This window comes from Cucurbita maxima, unplaced genomic scaffold (genome assembly GCF_002738345.1).
Source record: "Cucurbita maxima cultivar Rimu unplaced genomic scaffold, Cmax_1.0 Cma_Scf00047, whole genome shotgun sequence".
Lineage (NCBI taxonomy): Eukaryota > Viridiplantae > Streptophyta > Magnoliopsida > Cucurbitales > Cucurbitaceae > Cucurbita > Cucurbita maxima.
The window spans coordinates 324,234-345,732 of record NW_019272063.1 but is presented as its reverse complement, the minus strand read 5'-3'; the positions used below and the strand labels follow the sequence as shown (position 1 = coordinate 345,732).

General features: G+C 37.9%; 4 protein-coding genes across 10 annotated transcripts; 2 read left to right on the top strand and 2 right to left on the bottom strand.

The window, feature by feature from the left end:
- The first annotated feature begins 141 nt into the window (after window positions 1-141).
- On the top strand, window positions 142-21,255 carry LOC111470901 (histidinol-phosphate aminotransferase, chloroplastic-like). Of its 4 annotated transcripts, XM_023116563.1 has the most exons (12): window positions 143-356; window positions 732-977; window positions 1,781-1,864; window positions 2,288-2,442; window positions 2,536-2,633; window positions 2,816-2,924; window positions 3,330-3,487; window positions 3,678-3,820; window positions 4,345-4,485; window positions 4,631-4,799; window positions 5,183-5,187; window positions 21,245-21,255. In XM_023116563.1, exons 2-10 carry the CDS (start codon window positions 738-740, stop codon window positions 4,760-4,762), a joined length of 1,260 nt encoding a protein of 419 aa, XP_022972331.1. In that variant the 5' UTR covers window positions 143-356; window positions 732-737; the 3' UTR covers window positions 4,763-4,799; window positions 5,183-5,187; window positions 21,245-21,255. The 4 variants fall into 4 exon arrangements, 2 of the variants coding, with proteins under 2 accessions (XP_022972332.1, XP_022972331.1); XR_002715132.1 differs by lacking the exons at window positions 4,631-4,799; window positions 5,183-5,187; window positions 21,245-21,255 and adding an exon at window positions 4,019-4,139 and having other exon boundaries at window positions 142-356; XR_002715131.1 differs by lacking the exons at window positions 4,631-4,799; window positions 5,183-5,187; window positions 21,245-21,255 and adding an exon at window positions 4,014-4,139 and having other exon boundaries at window positions 142-356.
- LOC111470902 (stress-associated endoplasmic reticulum protein 2-like) lies at window positions 5,257-6,539 on the top strand. The gene is made up of 3 exons (XM_023116565.1): window positions 5,257-5,413; window positions 5,575-5,731; window positions 6,257-6,539. The coding sequence occupies exons 1-3, from the start codon at window positions 5,411-5,413 to the stop codon at window positions 6,301-6,303; spliced, it is 207 nt and encodes a 68-aa protein (XP_022972333.1). The 5' UTR covers window positions 5,257-5,410; the 3' UTR covers window positions 6,304-6,539.
- Window positions 9,005-12,393, bottom strand: LOC111470899 (protein IQ-DOMAIN 14-like). 3 transcript variants are annotated; one of them, XM_023116560.1, is made up of 7 exons: window positions 12,024-12,393; window positions 11,873-11,931; window positions 11,314-11,398; window positions 10,577-11,137; window positions 10,247-10,465; window positions 9,960-10,097; window positions 9,005-9,865 (listed from the first exon to the last, which is right to left on the bottom strand). In XM_023116560.1, the coding sequence occupies exons 3-7, from the start codon at window positions 11,374-11,376 to the stop codon at window positions 9,170-9,172; spliced, it is 1,677 nt and encodes a 558-aa protein (XP_022972328.1). In that variant the 5' UTR covers window positions 11,377-11,398; window positions 11,873-11,931; window positions 12,024-12,393; the 3' UTR covers window positions 9,005-9,169. The 3 variants fall into 3 exon arrangements, with proteins under 3 accessions (XP_022972328.1, XP_022972329.1, XP_022972326.1); XM_023116561.1 differs by having other exon boundaries at window positions 11,894-11,931; XM_023116558.1 differs by lacking the exon at window positions 11,873-11,931.
- On the bottom strand, window positions 14,217-20,908 carry LOC111470900. Of its 2 annotated transcripts, XR_002715130.1 has the most exons (7): window positions 20,566-20,908; window positions 19,521-19,924; window positions 18,236-18,543; window positions 18,081-18,137; window positions 17,130-17,602; window positions 15,540-16,492; window positions 14,217-14,838 (listed from the first exon to the last, which is right to left on the bottom strand). XR_002715130.1 is itself a non-coding variant. In XM_023116562.1 (6 exons), the coding sequence occupies exons 2-6, from the start codon at window positions 19,769-19,771 to the stop codon at window positions 16,175-16,177; spliced, it is 1,407 nt and encodes a 468-aa protein (XP_022972330.1). In that variant the 5' UTR covers window positions 19,772-19,924; window positions 20,566-20,908; the 3' UTR covers window positions 14,217-16,174. The 2 variants fall into 2 exon arrangements, 1 of the variants encoding a protein (XP_022972330.1); XM_023116562.1 differs by having other exon boundaries at window positions 14,217-16,492.
- Window positions 21,256-21,499: the final 244 nt, after the last annotated feature.

Here is a 21,499-nt window from a genome sequence, read left to right as displayed (position 1 = left end):
GGGGGGGGGGGGGGGGGGGGGGAGTTTTTAATGCAAGTAATTTATTAAAAGATTAAAATTAAAACATATTTATTGAAAATTAATATACATCAGCCTTTTTTTTTAATAAATAAAAGAAAGTGGAAATCCCTAGCTCTTTTTTCGGTGCTCCACGTCATTTCTTTTTCTTTTTCTTCTTCGCGCCGTCTCCTCTGTTTCAGCAGCTCACCGTCGCCGCCGCCTCTTTTTGCCCTTTTGCCGCCTCCGTCGTCTTTCTTCCGCTCGTGCGCCGCCAGTGTACTATCTCCTCCGTTCGTGCTGCTGCAGCCTCCCTCTTAGTGGTTTTACACTGATTTTTTACTCCCTTATTGCTACTGGTATTCTTCTAATCTCCATCCATTTCTCTCTTCTCACCTGAAGAACGCATTAAAATTGTTAATTAATTATATATAATATATAATTTCCCCCCTAATTCCCTCTTTCTTTTCCTATCTATTTTATTATATATTGTTTTCAGAGTTCTGCGCTAATCAAATTTATTTATTTGTTCTTATTTTCCTATCCAACTTCGATGTTATCGCGTGATTTTGTTTTGTTTCATCCTCATTTCATTTCCATTTTGATCGTTGTGTTTCTTACTCTCCTATTATGATAATCGCTCTTTAACACTCACTCATCCTCTCGCTTACTATCCATAATGCCGCAATTTTAAATGATCCGAATTTCATTTTTATTTTGCCATTTTTGTGCAGAAATTGATGGGTGTGATCGATATTTCAAACCCTTATTGTCTGACTAAAGTGAAGGCTAGCCTTCCAGGACCTGAGGCATTGCGTCTCAATTGTTCAGTTGCGAGAAGAAGGAAGGGGGCTGTTTCCATGACATCTCAAATTCCAGTTGAACAGGTCCATAAGAGTCAGCAAAGGTTGACTGGTGACTCTTTCATTCGACCCCATTTGAGAAAGTTGTCTCCTTATCAGCCCATTCTCCCTTTTGAGGTGCAACATGTTGATCTCTGCCCTGTTATTACCCATTTCTAGCTAGCTAGTTTGTTTGCGTTATTATCTTGGTGCTAAGCACCCAAAGTTGACCAAGTGACAATTGGGCGCTCCAATCCAAGCATAGCTTAATGGATAAGACACCTATTTCCATCAAAAAATCTCAATAGTTCGATCCCCACCCTACAATTGTTAGACTAAATAAAACATGCCGTGGGGATGTGACGAAGAGTAGAGGTAACCCCATGCTTAGGTTACAATGCTTTTAGTTTCTTGACAACCAAATGATGTAGAGGTAATTCTTGCCGTACGATTAGTGGGATGCATGTAATTTAGACACTTATGGGCATAAAAAAAAATGTTGGTGCTGCTCCTCCTTTGCCATTTTAGTTTCTTGACAACCAAATGATGTAGAGGTAATTCTTGCCGTACGATTAGTGGGATGCATGTAATTTAGACACTTATGGGCATAAAAAAAAATGTTGGTGCTGCTCCTCCTTTGCCTTGTGGTTGCAGAGCACTAGTCAAGGGCTGATGTATAAATTAATGAGATTTAGATGTCTCAGTCGAGGTTCTTTATTTTCTCTTCATGATTTCCAAAATCGCATTGTCAATTAATCCGTTGGTAAAATTTAATGACTTAGTGGAAGTATGGTTGCCAGCTTTGGACTTGATTGTGCTGATAATGACTTGAATTTCTCTTGACTTGAGGGTTTACTCCCACAAAACTGTGATGATTTATACTATAACTAGTACAGATGTTATAAGCTTTCAAGATGGTTCTAAAATTTCATTGGCTGTAGGTATTGTCAACGCGTCTTGGAAGGAAGCCTGAGGATATTATAAAATTAGATGCAAATGAAAATCCTTATGGTCCTCCCCCTGAGGTGAGTACTGTTGCTTGCCTACATGATGATACCCTTTACAGAGAATCTTGGTTTACTGAAAAATTGTCAAATCTGTTTCATAAAAATATCACCAAGTCAGTTTCTCGATTCATGGGATCAACTGAGCCTTTCGTGGGAACTCTTGTGATAAGAAACTTGAATGTGTTGAAGTTTGAATAATTCAGTGCTCTTATGCTTCTTTTTAAAGGAATTTGGTTATTTATTTATTTATTACTTTTTTGTGGGATATTGAACTTGCATGCTTTCATTTATTCTCCATGAAAGTTTGGTATTTAAACAAATAAATAAATAAAAGAAAATAAAATTTTATCATAGGGAAGTTATCTTTCTTCATTGCACCTGCCAACTATTTTTTACTATTAGTTTTACATCATGCAAACAATAATATTGGGTTGTTAGTAGGTTCTTGAGGCATTGGGAACATTGAAATTCCCATACGTCTATCCTGATCCTGAAAGCCGCCAATTGCGGGCTGCACTTGCCATAGATTCTGGTCTTGAATCTGACTATATTCTCGTGGGATGTGGTGCAGATGAGCTCATTGACCTGATTATGCGGTTAAAACTGAATCATCTATGTCTTGTTTATGAGTTAAATTTGAATATTTTCTTCTTCTAACCTTTTCTTCGTCTCCTGAAATATTGTTATAGATGTGTGTTGGACCCTGGGAACAAAATTGTAGACTGCCCTCCTACCTTCACGATGTATGAATTTGATGCTGCTGTTAATGGTGCTCTTGTCCTTAAAGGTAGCTATCTAATTATTTATCACTTTTTTGTTTTAATTTCTTCCTTTTAAGGAGTATTCTTTTAAGCTATCAAAGTCACCATATTTATCTCTTACTGGTCTGTCATTTGAATCTACTTATCTGCATATGTTACTTTCCTCACATACAGTTTTGCAATATATGTTACCTATGGTACTCTGTAGTTCCAAGGAACCCAGATTTTTCCTTGAATGTGGATCTCATCAAAGATACTGTTGATAAGGAAAAACCGAAGTGCATATTCCTCACGTCTCCTAATAACCCAGATGGGAGGTAACTCTTTGTCTGTATCCTTATCCGTGTTCTTGTGCACTCTTTGACCTATCTCGCTTTTTACACAATTAAGAATGCGCTACATGATTCGGCAAATCATACCTGCTCAAGAACGATATGACAATCATCTGTACTCTTTTCATGCTTATGCTCTAGATTACAAAGCTATCCTTACTGATAATTTATTTCAGATCTAGGAGCTATTTTCTGCTCCACAATGTTCTTACTGGACACGAGATTCTCTATCCTCTAGAATAAACTTCGCAAATTACGAATGGAGTGAAATTTGCTATACGTGATGTGAAAGATAGACCATTTTGATTGATTTTTAAACGTGTTAAACTTTCAATTGAGTCATATTTCTTCCATTTTCGTAATCTATGACTTACTTTTACTTGTTTACAGTGTAATTAGTGATGAAGTTCTCTTGAAAATTCTTGAGCTCCCCATACTGGTTGTCCTAGATGAAGCATATATAGAGTTTTCTTCAATTGAATCAAAGATGCAGTGGGTGAAGAAATATGATAATTTGATTGTCCTTCGAACTTTTAGTAAAAGAGCAGGTGTATAATCTTCCTCATTTTTTCAACCATTATATTAAGGACATTTTACTTGTTTAACTGTACACTACCAGTTTGTTGATGATTCTTTTGCGTTATCCAATTCTATTCTTGGCAACCTGGTCACTGGCTAGCTAGTAGGTTTGCTATAATTTATGTGAGATCTTCAAGATCTTTGCTTGTAAAACTGCAGGCTTAGCTGGACTTCGTGTGGGTTATGGAGCATTTCCTTTGAGTATCATTGAATATCTTTGGCGAGCGAAGCAACCATATAATGTGTCTGTTGCTGCTGAAATTGCTGCATGTGCAGCATTGCTGAACCCTTCCTACTTAGAGGTTAACTTTCTCGATTAACACTTGTTAGATGTATTCTTCTAGCTTCAATGTTTACTTGGTAACCTCTATGGGTTGACTTAGCGGTATTAGGGAAGTAAGATACTTGTGGAAATGGGTTCAAGTCCTATGGTGACCATCTATCTATGATGAAAATAGAGTTTTTTGACAACTAAATGTTAAAGGTCATGTCTAGCTTAGCCCACGGGAAAGCCTCTTCTACATCAAGTGCATTGAATGCCCCACAATCTAAATCAAAGAGGATGGTCAAGGAGAAGTTCGGGACGAAACCAGAGTGGATGACAAAGCGGTGCCTTTGGGGGTATGGCGTCTTGTGTTGTGCTGTCATTTCGGATTCTTGGCCTATTTCGGCACTAGTTAATTGGGGTGAATCACCCAGATCTTGAATCAACTAGAAGATCATCAAATAAAAAAGAATTGGAGAAACACTTGGTAAAAAGGAAAAGGAAAAATTATATTGGTGCTCGATCCATTTGTAATATGAGCTTTCTATCTATCTCTTGCAGAAGGTGAAAAATGCTTTGGTACACGAACGCGAGAGGCTCTTTAACCTTCTAAAGGATGTGCCATTCTTGAATCCATATCCTAGTCACTCCAATTTCATCCTTTGCGAGGTTACATCAGGAATGGATGCGAAGAAACTGAAGGTAAAACGACTTTCTTCATTTGTTGTATCGTTTTATCGCTGCTGCGCTCGAAGAATCTGTGTTGTTGTTTTGAATGTCATCGTATTCGACATTCACCTGTTTTTGCTTGTGCCATTCTGAAAATGACTGCTAAATTTCAATGCAGGAGGACCTGGCCAAAATGGGAGTGATGATTCGTCACTACGACAAGAAAGAATTGAAAGGGTATGTTCGTGTGACTGCCGGGAAGCCCGAACACACAGACGCTTTGATGGACTGCATTCGACGCCTATCATAGAGTTAAAAGGATTTGAGATTAATGTGAGTTTGGTTAAGTTGGTCGTTTGAGACTCAATTCAATTGCTCATTCTTGCCTCTCTTTATTCTCATTGGAAGATTGATAAAGGATGGGTTAGATTATGGTTAGTACTTTATAGATTTTAATTAAATATAAAATTAATACTTTAAGTAACATTCTTTATCTGAATTCTAGTTCTTAATTTTTAATTTTATGTTTAACCGGACATTATTTAATTTTTTAATAAAAATAAAATTTTATTAGGGATAAAATTTAATTTCACGATAAATTAAAATTTATTAATTTAAAATATGAGAGAAAAATTGAGAATTCAAAACAATTGAAATACAAATATTGAATATAGCGGCCCGGCGGCGGGTTGCCATAACTCTGGTTCCCATGGTTTGACGCGGACATAAGAATTAGTCAACGTGGCGTGTCATCAACCAATTATTGTTTGCCACGTATGCTAGTATACGTGTTATCACTACTCGTTGAATTTCAAATTTGCGAGCTGCAAACAGCCAGGAAACAAATGAAATCCTGATTTGTTCATAGATAAATGTGAAGAATTCGCCGCGTTTTCTAGAACTCGCCTCCATTTTTCTTCTCCATTTCGTTTCCTCCTCTCAGATCTCCCTCTCTCAAATGGTAATTTACCTTTCTTCTTTAATCCATTCTTCTTCCTTACCTTCGATTCTTTTCTCTCTAGGGTTTTGATCTGTGGTTTGATGTTTGGATTTTGTTTCCTGATTTGATGTGATTTTCGCTTTCGTTTTCGATTTATGATTTTGATTTTATGGGAATTTCAGACGACATCACGGCGTTTTGCGGATAGGAAGGTTGAGAGGTTCGAGAAGAACATTTTGAAGAGAGGGGCCGTGCCCGAGACTGCTACGAAGAAGGGAAAGGACTACCCCGTTGGCCCTCTTCTTCTTGGATTCTTCGTTTTTGTCGTCATTGGATCATGTGAGTTTTTCCTTGCTCGCTCTTCGAGATTCTGATGGTTGAATTCCTCTTTCCTCTCTTTTATCTGCTTGTGCTTACATTTTGGCATATTCTGGTTTTCTTATCATGCCATTCGAGTTTCTGCGTGGTTGTTTCTAAAAATATGTTTAAGAATCAAATTTACTTTAATCTAACCGAGAATAACATGATATCTAAGTCCGCTCTTCAAATTCTTATGAAGACCCAAAATGAAAGATCAGGAATATATGCTGTAACGTTTGTTCGTAATTGTGGGTCGACGGAATCATGGTAGCTAGCAATCCATCCATTTTTGCTCGGATTTTCATGATATGTCTTTTTGAAGGGGGCGTAGAATAAGGCCAAAATTGCCAAGGATTCAGTTTTATTGACATATTGAAAATTTGAATGATTGTCGATGATGGCTGATGAGGTTTCCTCCCAGCAGAAGCTCCTGTGTCTTCATTTTTTATCAATGAATTGTATACTTCGCTAATGATCTTTTGTTCCACTGTTTGAAATGGGCAGCTCTGTTTCAGATAATCAGGACGGCAACCGGTGGAGGAATGGCTTGACCCATCTTCAGTTCTGAGGGGTAGCAGAAGGCAGGAAATGAGGTTAAAATTTCTTGTGTGATTTGTTATACCTCTCTGTTTTGTCTGTGGTACCCATTAGGAGGAGAAGCTTGTTGGTATAGAGAAAGTTAAAGCCATTTATGGTCATCCTGTGAAGTACTTATTATGAAAGTAATTTAAATAACAGTGCACACATCTAAGTGCTATTCTATCCTAATTGTTTATTGTTCATTTCATGATCTCATTTAACTCTTAAGGTGCACTTCTTTTTGAATCTGAATTTGGAACAACTTTTTGAACACCCGATAAGCTCTCATTCTCAATGTAGTTTTCGTAGTCTAAACTGACGCACCACAAAATGAAAAATTAGGTCTTTTTGAAGTAATTTTGAACCACAAGAGATAGGCAGACGCCCTTAATACATGCCTGCATCTCTGAACTAAGCGAGCCATACAGTAAAATGTTATGATTCATTGTGTTGGTCATCCAGCCCTTTGGCGCCGAGCTCTCACCACAGCATTTTTGTGAGATTTACTTGATGGTCTTCAAGTGGTTATTAGTTTCACCAACTCAACAACTAAAAATCTTTTCTTTGGATCTTTTATTGATGATAAGTAAATTTGGTTGATGATCTTTCAATTATCGTGTTATATATATATTATATCAATGAGTGTCCGAGTGAGTTTACGTGCACTTCAACATATCTCACAAGTTGTCATTAGTAATTGATCACCATAATGGAACTCAATTCTTTCTAAACTCTTTATTACTTACACAACCTTTGGCTAATTCGTCTAGTTTTCATGGTTTCACTACAATCATATGAACCCATTTTCATCGTCCAATCATAAATGGACTTGGACTAAGAGTGAAAATGCATATAGGAGGAGACTTCTAAGATTACTAGAGAAACAACATAATAGGGTTGAGTTTTAAGGTCATATATACAAAACTTGTTTTGATACAAATATAGTAAGAAACAAAAATGAGCAAGAAATATTTCCTAATCTGCTAATAACATTCCTTTAGAAATTGATGAAAGACTAACATTCCTTTAGAAATTGAAAAAAAATCTTTCAGTAGTACCTTTTGAAAAAGGATAGCATCAAATGCATGTGAGATCCCACCTCGGTTGGGGAAGGGAATGAAACAAGGGTGTAGAAACCTCTTCTTAGTAGACGTGTTTAAATTTGCGAGATTGATGGCGATACGTAACGAGCTAAAGTAGACAATATCTACTAGCAGTGGGATAGGGTTGTTACTAAAAGTACATCCACAACAACGCACGAACTCTCAAGAACCAAAAGTAAAATTTATACTTGAAAGCAAATGCTGAAGAAGGTGCAGCTAGCAGAGGGATTGAAATGTGCAAAATACCTGTGGGAATTTGGTAAGAAAAAAAGATAGGCAGCTAGGCAGAGGGGTTGAGAAGAAGCTTGGAATAATGGTGGAACATGAGAGATAAGAGGGTGTGATATTAGCCAAGGAGACTGCCTGCACAAACCACACCACACACCACACACCTCACACCACACACCTCACACCACCACTGTGTGTGTTATTTTGTTGAGTGTTGTATGCAGGCAAGTCATCCTTGGCTACAACACCGCCCTCTTCATTCCCATGCTCCACCACTCTTCCTTCATCGCCCATTCTTGATCTTATTACAAGCTCGCAATGATATCATTGAGTTGATATAGAAGAATACTAATTTATAGGGAAAAGCCAAGTGGGGAATGCCGAATGGTATTGGCATGGAGGAGGGGTTGGGGTTTGTGGCTTTGTGTTTTGGAATATATTCTGAGAATGGCGTCCAACACTCACCGCCCATGCAGCTGAGAGAGAGATAGAATAAGAACAGATATTTCCAAAATGCCCATTCCCTCACTCTCTTTCTTCCTTCTCCTAACCAAACAAACAGCCACATTCCCATTACTTTCCCCCTTTCCAATTAACTAACTTATCTCTTTTCTGGAACGACTCTGATTGCACAATCCTTCTCTATACCTCTTTTGTGAGAGGAGCTTTTGAAGTAAAAGTATGCTCTAATATCTTCGAGACTCGAGGCTTCACCGACTTATATGCATCGGGAGGTATTTGATAGACACCACATCGATAGCCAACATCTTTGTATTTGACGGTAAAGCTACTAATGGCACGGAAAAGAATGGTACTTTTTATGAAAAGACTCTACCAGATTCTACTAGGGTCGTGTCCTAATTGTTGTATCGCCACTCCTTGCATGTATATGATGTGATTCTACTAAAGTCAAGCCCTACCGATTGCAAAAGCACTCCTTGTATATATATGATATAGATCTTCTAGTATTGTCCCTAACAATTACAAGGTCACTCCTTGCATGCATATGATGTGATTCAACAATAGGGTCATACCCTAACGATATAAATTTACATGCAACTGATATGAGATTCTACTAGAGACCGTGTCCTCATGAAATGAACTCATGTGTGAGGGGGATTTTTTGCATGTATACGAAATGAGAAATGATTTACTAGGGTCGTGTCTTCCTTCATGATTTGAGCTTCCAAGATAAAGCCACTCTCTCTATATATATAAGATGATTTACCGGGATAGTACCCTAAATCCCAAATGATGTAAATTATACAAGATGGGGTCGCTCATAGGAGGACGCATCTCTTCTATACATGTGAATGATTGAGATAAGCACGTACGAGTTAGATTACACTCATAATATGGCCAAAGCCAAAGGCATTACCAATCTCAATTCCAAACCTTGAGTTTCATATTACAAATCAGTATTTCTGCAACACAAAACCATATAACAATAGATACACTCAATCATCATTAGAAACACAGGAACAAGAACAAAGAAGGGTTAATCAAATCACACAAATCTGTTAAATGGCTTCCTTCTATTTCCAGTTGGTGTCGAGGCGATGCTGAAGCCGACTGATCGTAAAGATTGGTTGTCGTCTAAAGCTGCATGCTCCGTCCTCGGTGACATCAAACCTCTGTTCCTAAACGATCCAACACCTTGAGTCGGCGGAAACGACTGCCTCCTGCTTGATGCTTCGCTCCTTGGTGTACCTGGAAACCTCTCCCTTGGGTTGCTATGCGCTCGTACTTTCGCTTTGGCTGAAATCGTCGGAGTCATGTAATGTGGTGCCATATATGGAGGGCAGCTTACAAGGCTGTCATCATCCTTTAACCTCATTTCAAAAGGAGATAATACTCGTCTGCCTCGTGATCTCGAATCGCTGGAGACGTTCGACCTAGCTGTTGGAGGGGTTCTCGACCAATGCGGAGACCAAGCAGGCCTTGAATTCGAGAATGGTGTTGCTTTTGTAGACTTCGGTGTGGGCGTATCCCTACCATCTAAGCCGAAACTCGGTCGTCTGTTGTTGCTTGATGGAGTTCGCGGGCTCGACTTCTGCTCCAACTGTGGAGTTACAGGTCTCGGTAGAGGATGTTTCGGAGGAGCTTCGGTAGGTAACTGGCCTTCTAACCATTTCAACCACCTAGGAACTCCCATGGAGCATGTACCCATTTGAGCATCTTGCCCAAACCTTGGAGTAGTTCTCTGCAATGTTCGAGTGAGCAAGAATAAGCATACATATTCCAAACTACATATTACCAACCGATGTTGATTATAATCGAAACTCGACAGGGGATACCTGGTGGGATTGGGAGTATGCATATGCCCTCGCTCGTTCTCGTTTAATGGTGGCTTCGACCTTCCTCTGCAATCGGGCATCCTTTTCCTCCTTTGTTAGTGAGCTTTCATCCCAATTTTCATGGTTACCTCCCTCAGACTATGCAGGTGTTCACAAGCATGAGCATTACAGACCACAGATAAACAATGTATGATAACTCTTTCCGAGCTCAGAACCATTAAAACGATAACTCTTTCCGACATAATAATACTAGAGAAACAACAATTGAAAGGAACGAAAAAACGTACTGCATCGAAGGTACTGTGAGCTTCTTTATCGTTGTGATGATCCTGGAGTTGCCTCTGGTTTTCTATCATTTCGATCCGTCGTGATTGTATCTGAGACTGCACCCGAACCAACAGCTGCATCTGTTTCTTTGCATTCAAAGTCTGTCGCCTCACGTTATTTCCTCGTACAATGCCTTGAAGCCGCACCAGACACTTCAATGCTCTGAAGCTTTTCCTTGCCTGCAACATTATTGTAGTTCATTTGCAAATTTCGGAGTTGAAATTATCGGTCTTGCTGATTTTCAATCAATACAGATCGAGGTAAACAATTACAAAGCAAACTACACTTACCACATAGCCTCTGTAGGTTGCTTGGATCTTAATGGCCGAAGAAAGATGGTTTGATGTTGGTTCTGGAACGTAGCTGACTTCCTCGCAATGATGATTGACGACTGCTGGAATGTTGCTGAATTCCTCGAGATGATGATTGACGACTGCTGGAATGTTGCTGACTTCCTCGTGATGATTGACAACCGATGGAATGTCTCTGGCTTCCTCGTGATCATTGATGACTATTGGAACGTCGCGGACTTCCTCGTGATGATTGGCAACTGTTGATGAGCAAACTCGGGGAGGAGAAGCAACTCGAGGAGGAGAAATCTTGGGAGATGATTCGTTAGCAGGAGGAGCTCTAGGAGGGGAAGGGGCCGGTGGGGAAGCTGGTCGAGGAGGTACATGGGGTGGTGTGGATGGTAGTTCAGGAGTGGGAGGCTGAAAAGCTACTATTCGTTGCTCCCTCTCGAAATCACTAAAGATTTTCTCGACACTGCTCGGCTTTCTAAAGATCGGAATGAAGGAAGAAGTAGACTCTCCTTTCCCATTTCCCTTCCTTTCATTTCTCCTATCATCCTTCTATATCATGAAACCACAATGTTCACAACAAAAAAAGGTCAGATTCTCCTTCTATTCTCATACATTCGAGATCAAAAACAACAACGACATAAACGATCGAAACAAACCGAGTTACATAAACGAACATAACATCGTTCATTTCATCGATAGTCAAAATAAGTTCAGAAACAACTTGCCTCTCCTGAATGACAAGTGAAAAACCTCTTTAGAACAGAAAACCAGCTGCCCTTCTTTCCCATCTAACTTGCATTAAGAGTTTCCCTGAAAGACGAGAAAAATGGAAGATTCAGCTCTTAAGTGCAGCCATTTTTACCGAATTTCTTATACATAATCGACGTCGTGATCATCGAACAATGAACACAAGTACAAGAATAGGATCCAAAGTTGCTACCAGAGAATCTAGTTCATAAGAATTATGAGTATCAAGTTGAGAACCAACCCAGAAAGTACAGACCAAATTCCTACCAACCCTCAAAATGGTTCAATCCATTCCCTAGCCTCCCAGGCCAGGGGGCCATAGGAACCCAAAATTCCTACCAAAAACAAGAAACATGAACACCAAAATTCCTACCAAAAACAGCTAGAATTTCAGAGTGATTCAAAGCATAGCTAAATAAAACAAAACAATTTCAACCAAACCCCAATTTGCAAGAGAGAAAGAGGAGAAGAAAGGGTTTAATCTGAAGAATTTAAGGATGAACAGCAGAAGAACACAGAAGCAAGGCAGTAAAAGACCTAAAAGGGAAAGTTTAGCACCAGAAATGACCCAGTAGCCGAAAGTCCTCTGCAAATTTCTGCTCAAAAAGAAGAAAACCCACCACAGTTGATCGAAGAACACAAACCACAAAAACCCCAGAAAAGTTAAACCCAAAAAACATAACAGTACCCAAAATCAGCCGTGTGAAAGACCTTCAAAAGCCGCCCTTCCAGAAAGCTGAAACAACAAGCAAAAGGAAAAGGAAGAAGAAAAATCAGAGATATGGGTTTTCTCTCCCCCGCTAGTTCCCAGCTTCTTCCTCGGCTACATGCTGAATTCTTCCAAGAAAAATCTCTCTCTCTCTCTCTCTCTCTCTAAAGCTCTGTTTTTCTCTCTCTTTTTTTTGGGGGAGAGGACTGCAAATGGGGTATTTGCTCGTTGGAATGCTACTTTTAGTGTCTGCCCACCTTTCAACTTTTGCAATATTTATATTCTTTGGATTGGAAGAAGAAGAAGAAGAAGAAGAGTGTGATGAGGGAGAGAAATGGGAAATGGAAAAGGTCCAAAAGGCCATGCCTTTTATTTCTTTATTGTTGAACCAACTTGGCGTTTATAGTGGGTGTGGGGGGAGAGAAGGGAAGACAGGGGCTATTTAGTTCGACTCCTAAAATTGATCAGAGAGATGAACAAAACATTTCTTACAAAGGTGTGGAAACTTATCACGATATGTAATACTCAAGGAAATTTAGAGTCATAATTACTCGGAAAAAAGAATCTGAGTGATAAGTATAATATGAATTCAAATGGAAGTTAGTTTAAATTTGACATCAAAGCTTAGCCATGCATTTGCCTTTTCTCGAAAAGTTTGTCCTTTCTTCATGACCCACAAGTTTTTAGCTTAATACAAAAGGCAAACAAATAATTGGATCATGAGGGTAATTTAGTAAAAAACCATTCAATTTGAAATCCCCGACATTTTCACCCACATCATATTCTTAAATAATTAATGTTTTGTTTAAAAGAAATTAATAAGATTAAAATTTATTTTCAGTTATATCTAAATTTGCAATAATAACAAGATTATTAAGACAATAAAATAAAGATTCCTTTGACCTAGTCTTAAATTTTCGTTTGACCATGATATTATTTCAATTGACTCTCAACGTTAGAGAAATTAATTTTACTCATGAATATGAAATTTCACATTTACCCTTCACTAATAGGTCAACTAACGGTGGTTAAATGTTGAAATATATGCATAAAACAATAATTTAATGAAATGTTGATTTTTTTTGTTAACTTGGGCGAGCATCAATCCTTCATATCGGAACAAGAAGAAAGGGCTCGACATATAGAGTAACCTGTGAAGCATTACATAGCAGATATTATCTGTTTTAGTCCATTTCATATCACCATCAGCCTCACGATCTACCCTCTTTGGGAGTCCAGCGTCCCCATTGGCACACTGCTCGGTGACTATCTCTAATATTACATATTACAGCCAAAGTCTACCGCTAGCAGATATTGTCCGCTTTGGCCCGTTATGTATCATCGGTGACCTCACAATTTTAAAACACATCTGCTAGGGAGAGGTTTCCATATCTTTATAAGGAATGTCTCACATAATATGACCACGTTATCTACTTGTCTTAAATGCTTCTACAAGTGAAAACTATCTCGACTAACAAAACACAGGTCTTTTTAGCATGTTTGTTCTCACTGACATGAAAGGCAACATAAGATTGTTTCAGGCCAAACTCGTTTAACTTTGGAGTTTCTATAATTAAGCCTCTGAAAAAGAATATGCACATTGTTGGTATAGGTAATAAGTATAAATTCTTTTAAGCATTTCTCGACCATATAATTTCATATCTTCGAGATCACTCTCATTTGAATGTGATCATAGTTAGTTCATGTACTATTTCTTTACCCGAGCATCACAAATATATTCAAACTATAAATTTTAAGACAAAATAATAGAAGCTTATCATCGACACCTACGATTAGGTTCATCAGCCGAAAAGAAAAGGTAAAAAACTTGATATGATTAGGGAAGAAGTAGTTGGATTAAAGATCTTAATCCTAAATTAAAAAAATGATGAAGAGCAACTAAAATTGACATTTGGAGACCTACGGTTGTTAAAATCTCTATGTTAGCTAGGTCACCCATTCATATCAACTTTTTTTTTCTTTCGAGCATCGTTCCTCATGAAAGATAGATGTAACACGATCAATCACACGACCAATCATATATTTAGTAAATACAAAATCTCGATTAATACGAGTGGCTTGAAATGAAAAAAAAAGGGGGGCATGCATGGAGGGTTCTTTATGGACTTTTACTTTTCTGTAATGACTGCAAAAGTGAAGATAGAAGGGATCCAAGAAAAAGAAAAATGTCCCTTTTGTCAACACAAAATAATAGCAAAGCCTGTCACCCCATAACTTACATGTTTGGTACATAACAACAACAAACTCTTTTCAATTTTTACTTTTTTACTTTTATCCTTGGGGTTTTTAGTACCCTCCTCCTCCTCTCCTCTCCTCTCCTCTCCTCTCCTCTCCTCTCCTCCATTTGCTTTCTTTCTCCTTCCTTGTCTCAAATTGTCACCTCGGTTTACGAGTTTTTCTCGACAAGAGATTGGCGTGCAAAGACAAACCCTAGTTATAGGGTTTAACGACCAGAGTTTTGTTGGTTTGCTTTACAGATTTAGATATAGATATGATGCCAAAGATCAAATTCTAGTAGCCAATCTTTCCTCATTTTCAGGCCCTCTCTCTTTCTCTCTGCCGAGCCTTTAAGAGTGCGCTGTGCTAGGGGTTGATTTCCTCATCAGCCTCCAAGTCCCGAACCTTACCTTTTGGAGTGCTTGCTGTGTTAGGCCGAACGAAGCCTCCAGTCTTTTCTTTTGAAGGGCTTGCAGTATTAGGGGTTGAATTCCCCAAAAGCCTCCAGGTGTGTTAGGAGTTGAATTCTCCAACAGCCTCCAGGTCTTCTGAATATCTAAACTTTCAATGTTGAGTCAAGCAAATCATTCATCTACTAAACAACACATCAACTAGTCGTTAATCTATCTCGAACTCAGACGTTTACAGAAAAAAAAATGGTTAGAAACTAGAAAAGTATGAGGGTTCATTGGTTCCATGGCTTATTTGATAAAGTCCATCGTTACCAACTCCCTGCCTCTTACTTCTGGTGAAAATTTAATAAAGCTGTTGTTGCAAATTCCAAGGTTTTGCAGAGAACCCCAAATCCCAAAGTCTCTGATTCAATCTTTTGGCATTAAAAATTTAGAATGTGAGCAAATTTATTGCTCAAAACCAAAATATGAACACAAATACAAAACATATAAATTGTAATGAATCAATGTGTGGATGAAAACGAGACGATCAAAATCTCATCAAACCTATCTTTTACTGAATGAAAAGCTCAGATCTTTTCGTACACTTCACCTTAAAAAAAGTGACCCAAATTTGATCATGATTTCTAGACATTAATGAATGACCAACACAAAGTAGATGGAAGAAACGAATCTTTCGGTTAACCGTCCAAAAACAACTCTATACAGAGACATAATAATCTAAGTTTAGCAGTCAAAAAGCAGAATGATGTGAATCACCAGCCAAATATCAAGATACTTTTATATCAAATCTCTAGCTCAATGTCTTTTCAGCTCAAAAAATGATTCTTAACCATATACTAACCTGATTATGTTCATCTAAATTGCTCAAGATGATAGAGTGGATTCATGACCTGGTATTTCATGATGCAGTTTGTGACCTGCTCAGCAAAGTATGGTGGCATCATGATGCAGTTTATGACGAGAATCATTATCATATTCAGCCTATGAAGTTGCTGAAAAGAGCAAGACAATGATTATAATAGCTTGTATGATAATAATTGATATCCCAAACACACGATCTTAGAAAGTCTTGAACATACAATTTCAATTGAATCAGAACTATCTTCTAACTAAAAAATGAATTCCAGACAAATCTTTAAGAGCATGATTTATTCAAGTAAAACAGTAATTCAAGGTAAAAAGAGTTGGTAAAAGTTATCTTATTGAGATCTAATACGACGTATGAGAGAGATCAGGATCAGTTCCCAGTAAACATGATACAGACAACTTACACAAGGGTAAAACTCAGAATCTCTCTCTAACACATTGTGGCAGCAGCAACAACTAAGAGCTGCTTCACACTGGAAGTTGCTTAATAAGACTAACCTGATCAGTGGTCATTCTGTACCTATGCCAGTCGTTAATGGCAAAGTGGAAATTTTACGTCTGACCAGCTACAGATCCTCTAAAAGACAGCTAAAATCACTCTAAAATCACTTACTGGCTATCGGGTTCGCTCGAATGCTTCTTGTTCCAACTACCTGGACCTGCTTTTCTTTCCCCTCTCTTTCTCTTGTTCCTAGGAAAGTTGATATCTGAAGCTAAACATTTTTTAAGAGCTGATTGTTCGTCAGAGACCAAAGCTTTTCCCATAGGATCAGGTTGTGTAGTTGGAACTGAGCTGAGACTGGTACCTTCACTTTGCTTGCCTTTTTCTGGTTCTTCATGTTTTTCCACGGGCTGTGCAACAATCGTGTCATGTGTGTTTCTCTCTGCCTCAGCCAACTCATTGTGTATCAGCACATTAGTAACAATCTGCAAAAGGTTGGTTAGTTTGATGTTTGAAAGCAGGAATCAATTGATTTACTACTTAAGAGAAAGGCAGGGACCATGAGACAGAAATTCACATGAACAGTATAGCTTCTTAAGAGCTAAAAAATCTGTTCTCATGAAAACGAGTAGTTAAAAGATGTAAATTTCATTTCATAGACATGCAATACATTAATGAGGTCAAATGAAGACAGACCATGAGACAGAAGTCCAAGCGTCCAATATCATTCTCATGAAAGCAAGTGATTAAGAGATCTATTCCATATACATGCAGTATATCAAAGAGATCAAAGGAAGAGGAAACCAAAATTTTCCAGAAATTTGTTTTTAGAAGATGAAGGAACAGGGGATGGAACCCTGTACCTCTGCATGCAGAGCTGGTTCTAACATTTGAGCTACATCCCCTAATGTGGAGAAAGGTAAAAGAAAGTACAGAAAAGTCAAACAACCAGATGACTTCTTTGTAACTGAGGGAAGAAATGACCATTTTTAATATAAACGTACTTCAAAAAGAAAAAAGCAAACATATTTGGCAGATTTCACACTAAAAATTGTCTCTAGCATCACATCATCAGAAAATGGTGTAAGAGAAATTAATTAGCGCGACATCAAGAATTCTTACATCCTCGGTTGAATCCCCAATTTGTGGTAGCGGAATTGAAACCTCTGTAGCAGTCAAGAGACCTACTGTACTTTCAATAATATCAGGGACTAGTATTGCCTCCCCATAGCTTGAAATAGCACTTTCAGGCTTCATCAGCTCACCAATATCACACTCTGATATATGTTGAGTTGAGGCGCCCATAACTCCAACTGATAATTCTCCATTACCAGCTGAGAACGTAGGAGTAGGGGCAGAGCTGGTCTGTGCCTCACAAGGTGCAAGAAGGCTCAGATTCTCTGAGGAAGAAAATTTTGAAGCATTTTTGGACATCACCTTATCCATTTGACCCTTTAGCTTGTGAAGTCGAGAGTGCACCACCTCAATTTTCCAGAGCACTTGCTCCAAAGAACTATTAGTGTCTCTGAACTCGAGAACAGAGTCATTATTAATCCCAAATTTGTCATCACAATCAGCATTTTTCTCTATTTTCACTGATCCAATAATAACAGAAAGCCAACTTTCAGCTTCAGAATATTTAAGGATGAAGAATTTAAGGATGGTAACTAAACCAAGAAAGAAGCAAAAGAATGAAATGCAAACAGCCGGTTTGTTTATTAATCAGAGATTAAAATAAGATAAATATTCAATTGTTCAATTGGGCATATTAGTCACGATATGATAGAGAAGAGGATATTTAAGTTAAATGCATTTAAAACTACACGAGTAGGAAAAAGTATACTATCGTTTGAACGAACATTCTCTTTAAGCTTTTAGAGAGAGAATGAAATTGAAAATAGAGTTTTTTTTGTCCAATGTATAAAACAATTGAATATTGCCTTTATTCAATATACTGCTCGCCAGGCTCAAATATTCGGTGCAAGTGTCTTGCTTGACCTTCCCATTGGCTATCATCACCAAGAAATATTGCATACCATATAGATAATACAGGTAACAGCAGAAATACTTTACCTGGATTAGCAAATTCATCGGCTACAGAAGTACCATCTAGTTCAGCTTTCTTATTTTCTGTATTAAAAAACAAAAGTTACCAAACGAAACAATTGCAGTTAGAGAGAGAAGGAAGGTGAAAAAACAAGTTATAACTAGAGGGATAAAGCTGGTACCATAGTAGGAAAAAAGGTTATGCTGTGACATATAGGATGATATATCATTTGTATCTTCAGCTCTCTTTCGTTTTCTTCTCTTCATTGCCTTTCTTCTATAATATGGGCTAGAAAATGGAAATGCTTTTGAAGAAAAATCCTCCATTGTTGGATCAAGGCCTAAATTCTTTCCTTGTTCATATACTGCAAGTGCTCTGGAATATTTCAATGCCTGTGACTCAATTTCTTTAATTCTTAATTCTGTCCATTTGCAGCGCCACATTAGAGGGCGGATGAAATTTTGCCAGTGATTTGTTAACTTCCTCTTCCTACAAAAGAGCAGCGCCAGTTGAACAAGCTTTAATTAAGACAAAAAGAAAAAAAATGAACTTGTCCCTTGGACACTAAGCACATAAGATATCTTTGCGTAGGGAATGATATTCTATCAAGGCCAATAAAATCGAGAATGAATTTTATCACAACCAAAATGTCTTCTAAGCCCACATACATGTATGTGCATTAGAACTTTCTATTGAAGGTATGTAATTTATTGCTTTTACCTAAAAGCCCATCTATCATTACTTACATTTATCTCAAATATTATTTAAGTCTTCAACCGCCCATTAGTTAACCTGTCAAATGATACAGTTTCTCCATTTAAGAATGGAAAGTGATATCTCCAACAGAAACCATCAACTACCTAATTAGGTTCACTGAACGCATCCTTGATGGAAATATCAAATCTTCAAATAAATGCTATCCACCTATGATGTATGCAGGACAAGTTCTTTTGCCCATTTTAAAATTTTGCTTTGTTTTTCTTCTTCCGTAGTTGTTTTCTTACCCCCAATTGATATTCTTGACAGTTTCTTCCACTTTCTCATGGGTAGTTCTTCTTCAAAAATGTTTTCTTTTCTTCACTTACGGAAAGGGTTTATTTAAACATGCAATGCAAGGGAAAGGTTGCTAAATTAAGCATTGCAGCCATCCCATTCCTTCTATTGGGGCTTATGGTTTGAGACACTCCAAAGGGAGGAGGTGGTGCTAAATTTCATGAATGCAATCAGAAAATGTCCTATACAAATTTTTTTTTTGCATATTTCAATTTTCAAAGATCAGGTGTTTATAATTTATAGATGTCATTAAGTAGTGCAACCAAGACCAACTGAAGCGTTCCAGAAAAGTGAAAAGCAAGGGTATCATGTTAACTCAGAATCATGCAACTTTCATTTAGTTTTTCTTATAACAAAATATATACGATAACTCTAAAAGATAGATTATAAGTGCAGCCAAAAGAAAAAGGGACCTTATTGGAAGTGCACTGCTAAATGAACCAAATGCGGGTGGTAAGCCAATGTCTCCAAAAAATTGAGTTTCTACTTCTCCTTCGTTGAATTCTGCACAATTGTCTGTATCAGATGTCTCAGCAAATGAGCTTGAATATTCAGTTGCATCAGGGTCTTCTTTCCCACAAAATTTGGGATCAGTTTTATTTGAACATTCAATTATATCAACCTCTAAATCCTCCCGGCACTTCGCTTTGCTATGAGTTTCCATTCCCAGAAACGGTTCACCACACTAGCTCCTCCCCCTGCCCTTCCCACATGAGTTTACCATGAAAATCTCCTACTTAATACGTGCAGCATTTTCTTTAATCCATTGTCTAGTGCAGATAGAGGTCCACCAATGGTTCAGGAATGACACTATGTTCTGTCAAAAAAAAGTCCAAAATAAAACGTATTTTATACATCATGAAATCAAATTTAATTAGGTAATAGTGGACACCGAATTCAATGTGCAAGATTTAAACTGGCACTCCATTTCACATCAACTATGCAAACATTTACATGACAAATAAATCCCACAACCTCATGATACCTTATCCCCAATAATTCAGTAGTTCCCAAGTCATCCCATACTAGACAGTTGTTTACAGTGACAGTTGTTTCAAGTTCTTCATAAGTCAAGTAAGAATGATTCTCGCCTAGCTTCACAAAAATAAGCAGCCTAGAAAACACTCAAAACTTCCCGCATCTTGTAAATCAAATTTGCGCAACAATAGAGCCTAAATTAGAACTTCTAGCAGACTAATTACGCTAAACATCCATTATTTCACTAACAAATCGAACACCAAAAGCTGCACTGTTCTTTCATCTTAATTCCATCCCAATTTAAAATTCAAATATCAGACAGTTCACTTCAGTAAATTCAGACAAAAACATGCAAAAACAATCCACGTAGAAGTTCACACAATAAAGAGAAGAAAAAAAAAACAAAACCAGAATTCCAAGAGCCAAAAAAAGAAAAACAAAATCATAGCACCTCACACATTCAGTACAAAAGAACTTTACCAAAGAGCACCAAGAAAATGCGCAAATGAACTTGAATTTCCAAACCCAGAAACAGCATCACCTCAAAGATCCCATAAGAACAAGGAAACAAAATGATTACAGAACACGGGTCAGAGGAGACGAACAGAGACAGAAAATGCAGCAGGCCCACGAAGGGAAGAAGCAGAGGAGGCCAGAGAGAGTAATGTAGAAAGGCGAGGGAGTGAAGGAAAGAAAACTATGGGGGAGCAATGAAACGAAAGAGAAAAAGAGAGACAAGGAGAGACGAGAAAGGCGGGAGCGCGGGAGAGAGTGATCAGAGAGAGAGAAATTTCGGCGCGGCTAGAAGAAGAGAGAGGTAGCAGAGAAGTTAACGTTATAAACCTAAACCCCACAAGCGTTTAGCTTTGCATTAACGGAGGGAATAAAACATTTCCCGCTTATACTTCGCACGTGCTAAATCTGTTCATCAATTCCTCCATTACATTCTATTTTATACCCTCTAGATTTAATTTTATTTTGTTAAATTAATTAAATTATTGTGTTTTAAAAATATTTTACAATATAGCCGCTTCAACTTTAAACACTACTAACGTCGTAGTGACACAACAATTAATATAATATAAGGCCTAAGACTAGATCAGTAGTGAATTTGTATTTGTATGAACGACAAAGAAAAAAGAAACTATAATTCATCTAGTTTGTAAGGAGCTTAGAATGCTGAAATAAGTAAATGAGACGTTTTATGGCCAAGGTCGCCCCCTAAAGGATCAACCCTCTTGGAGGACTAGCGGGGTTGCTTACCGATATTGGGATCGACCCTCTTGGAGGGCTAGTAAGATCGGCCCTCCATGGCCAAGGTTGACCCCCTAAGGCCCTTTCTAGAGAGCTAAGGTCAATCTCTATGGGGGGGCTTATACGACTCAATCCATGAATATATAATATGCTAGTGAAT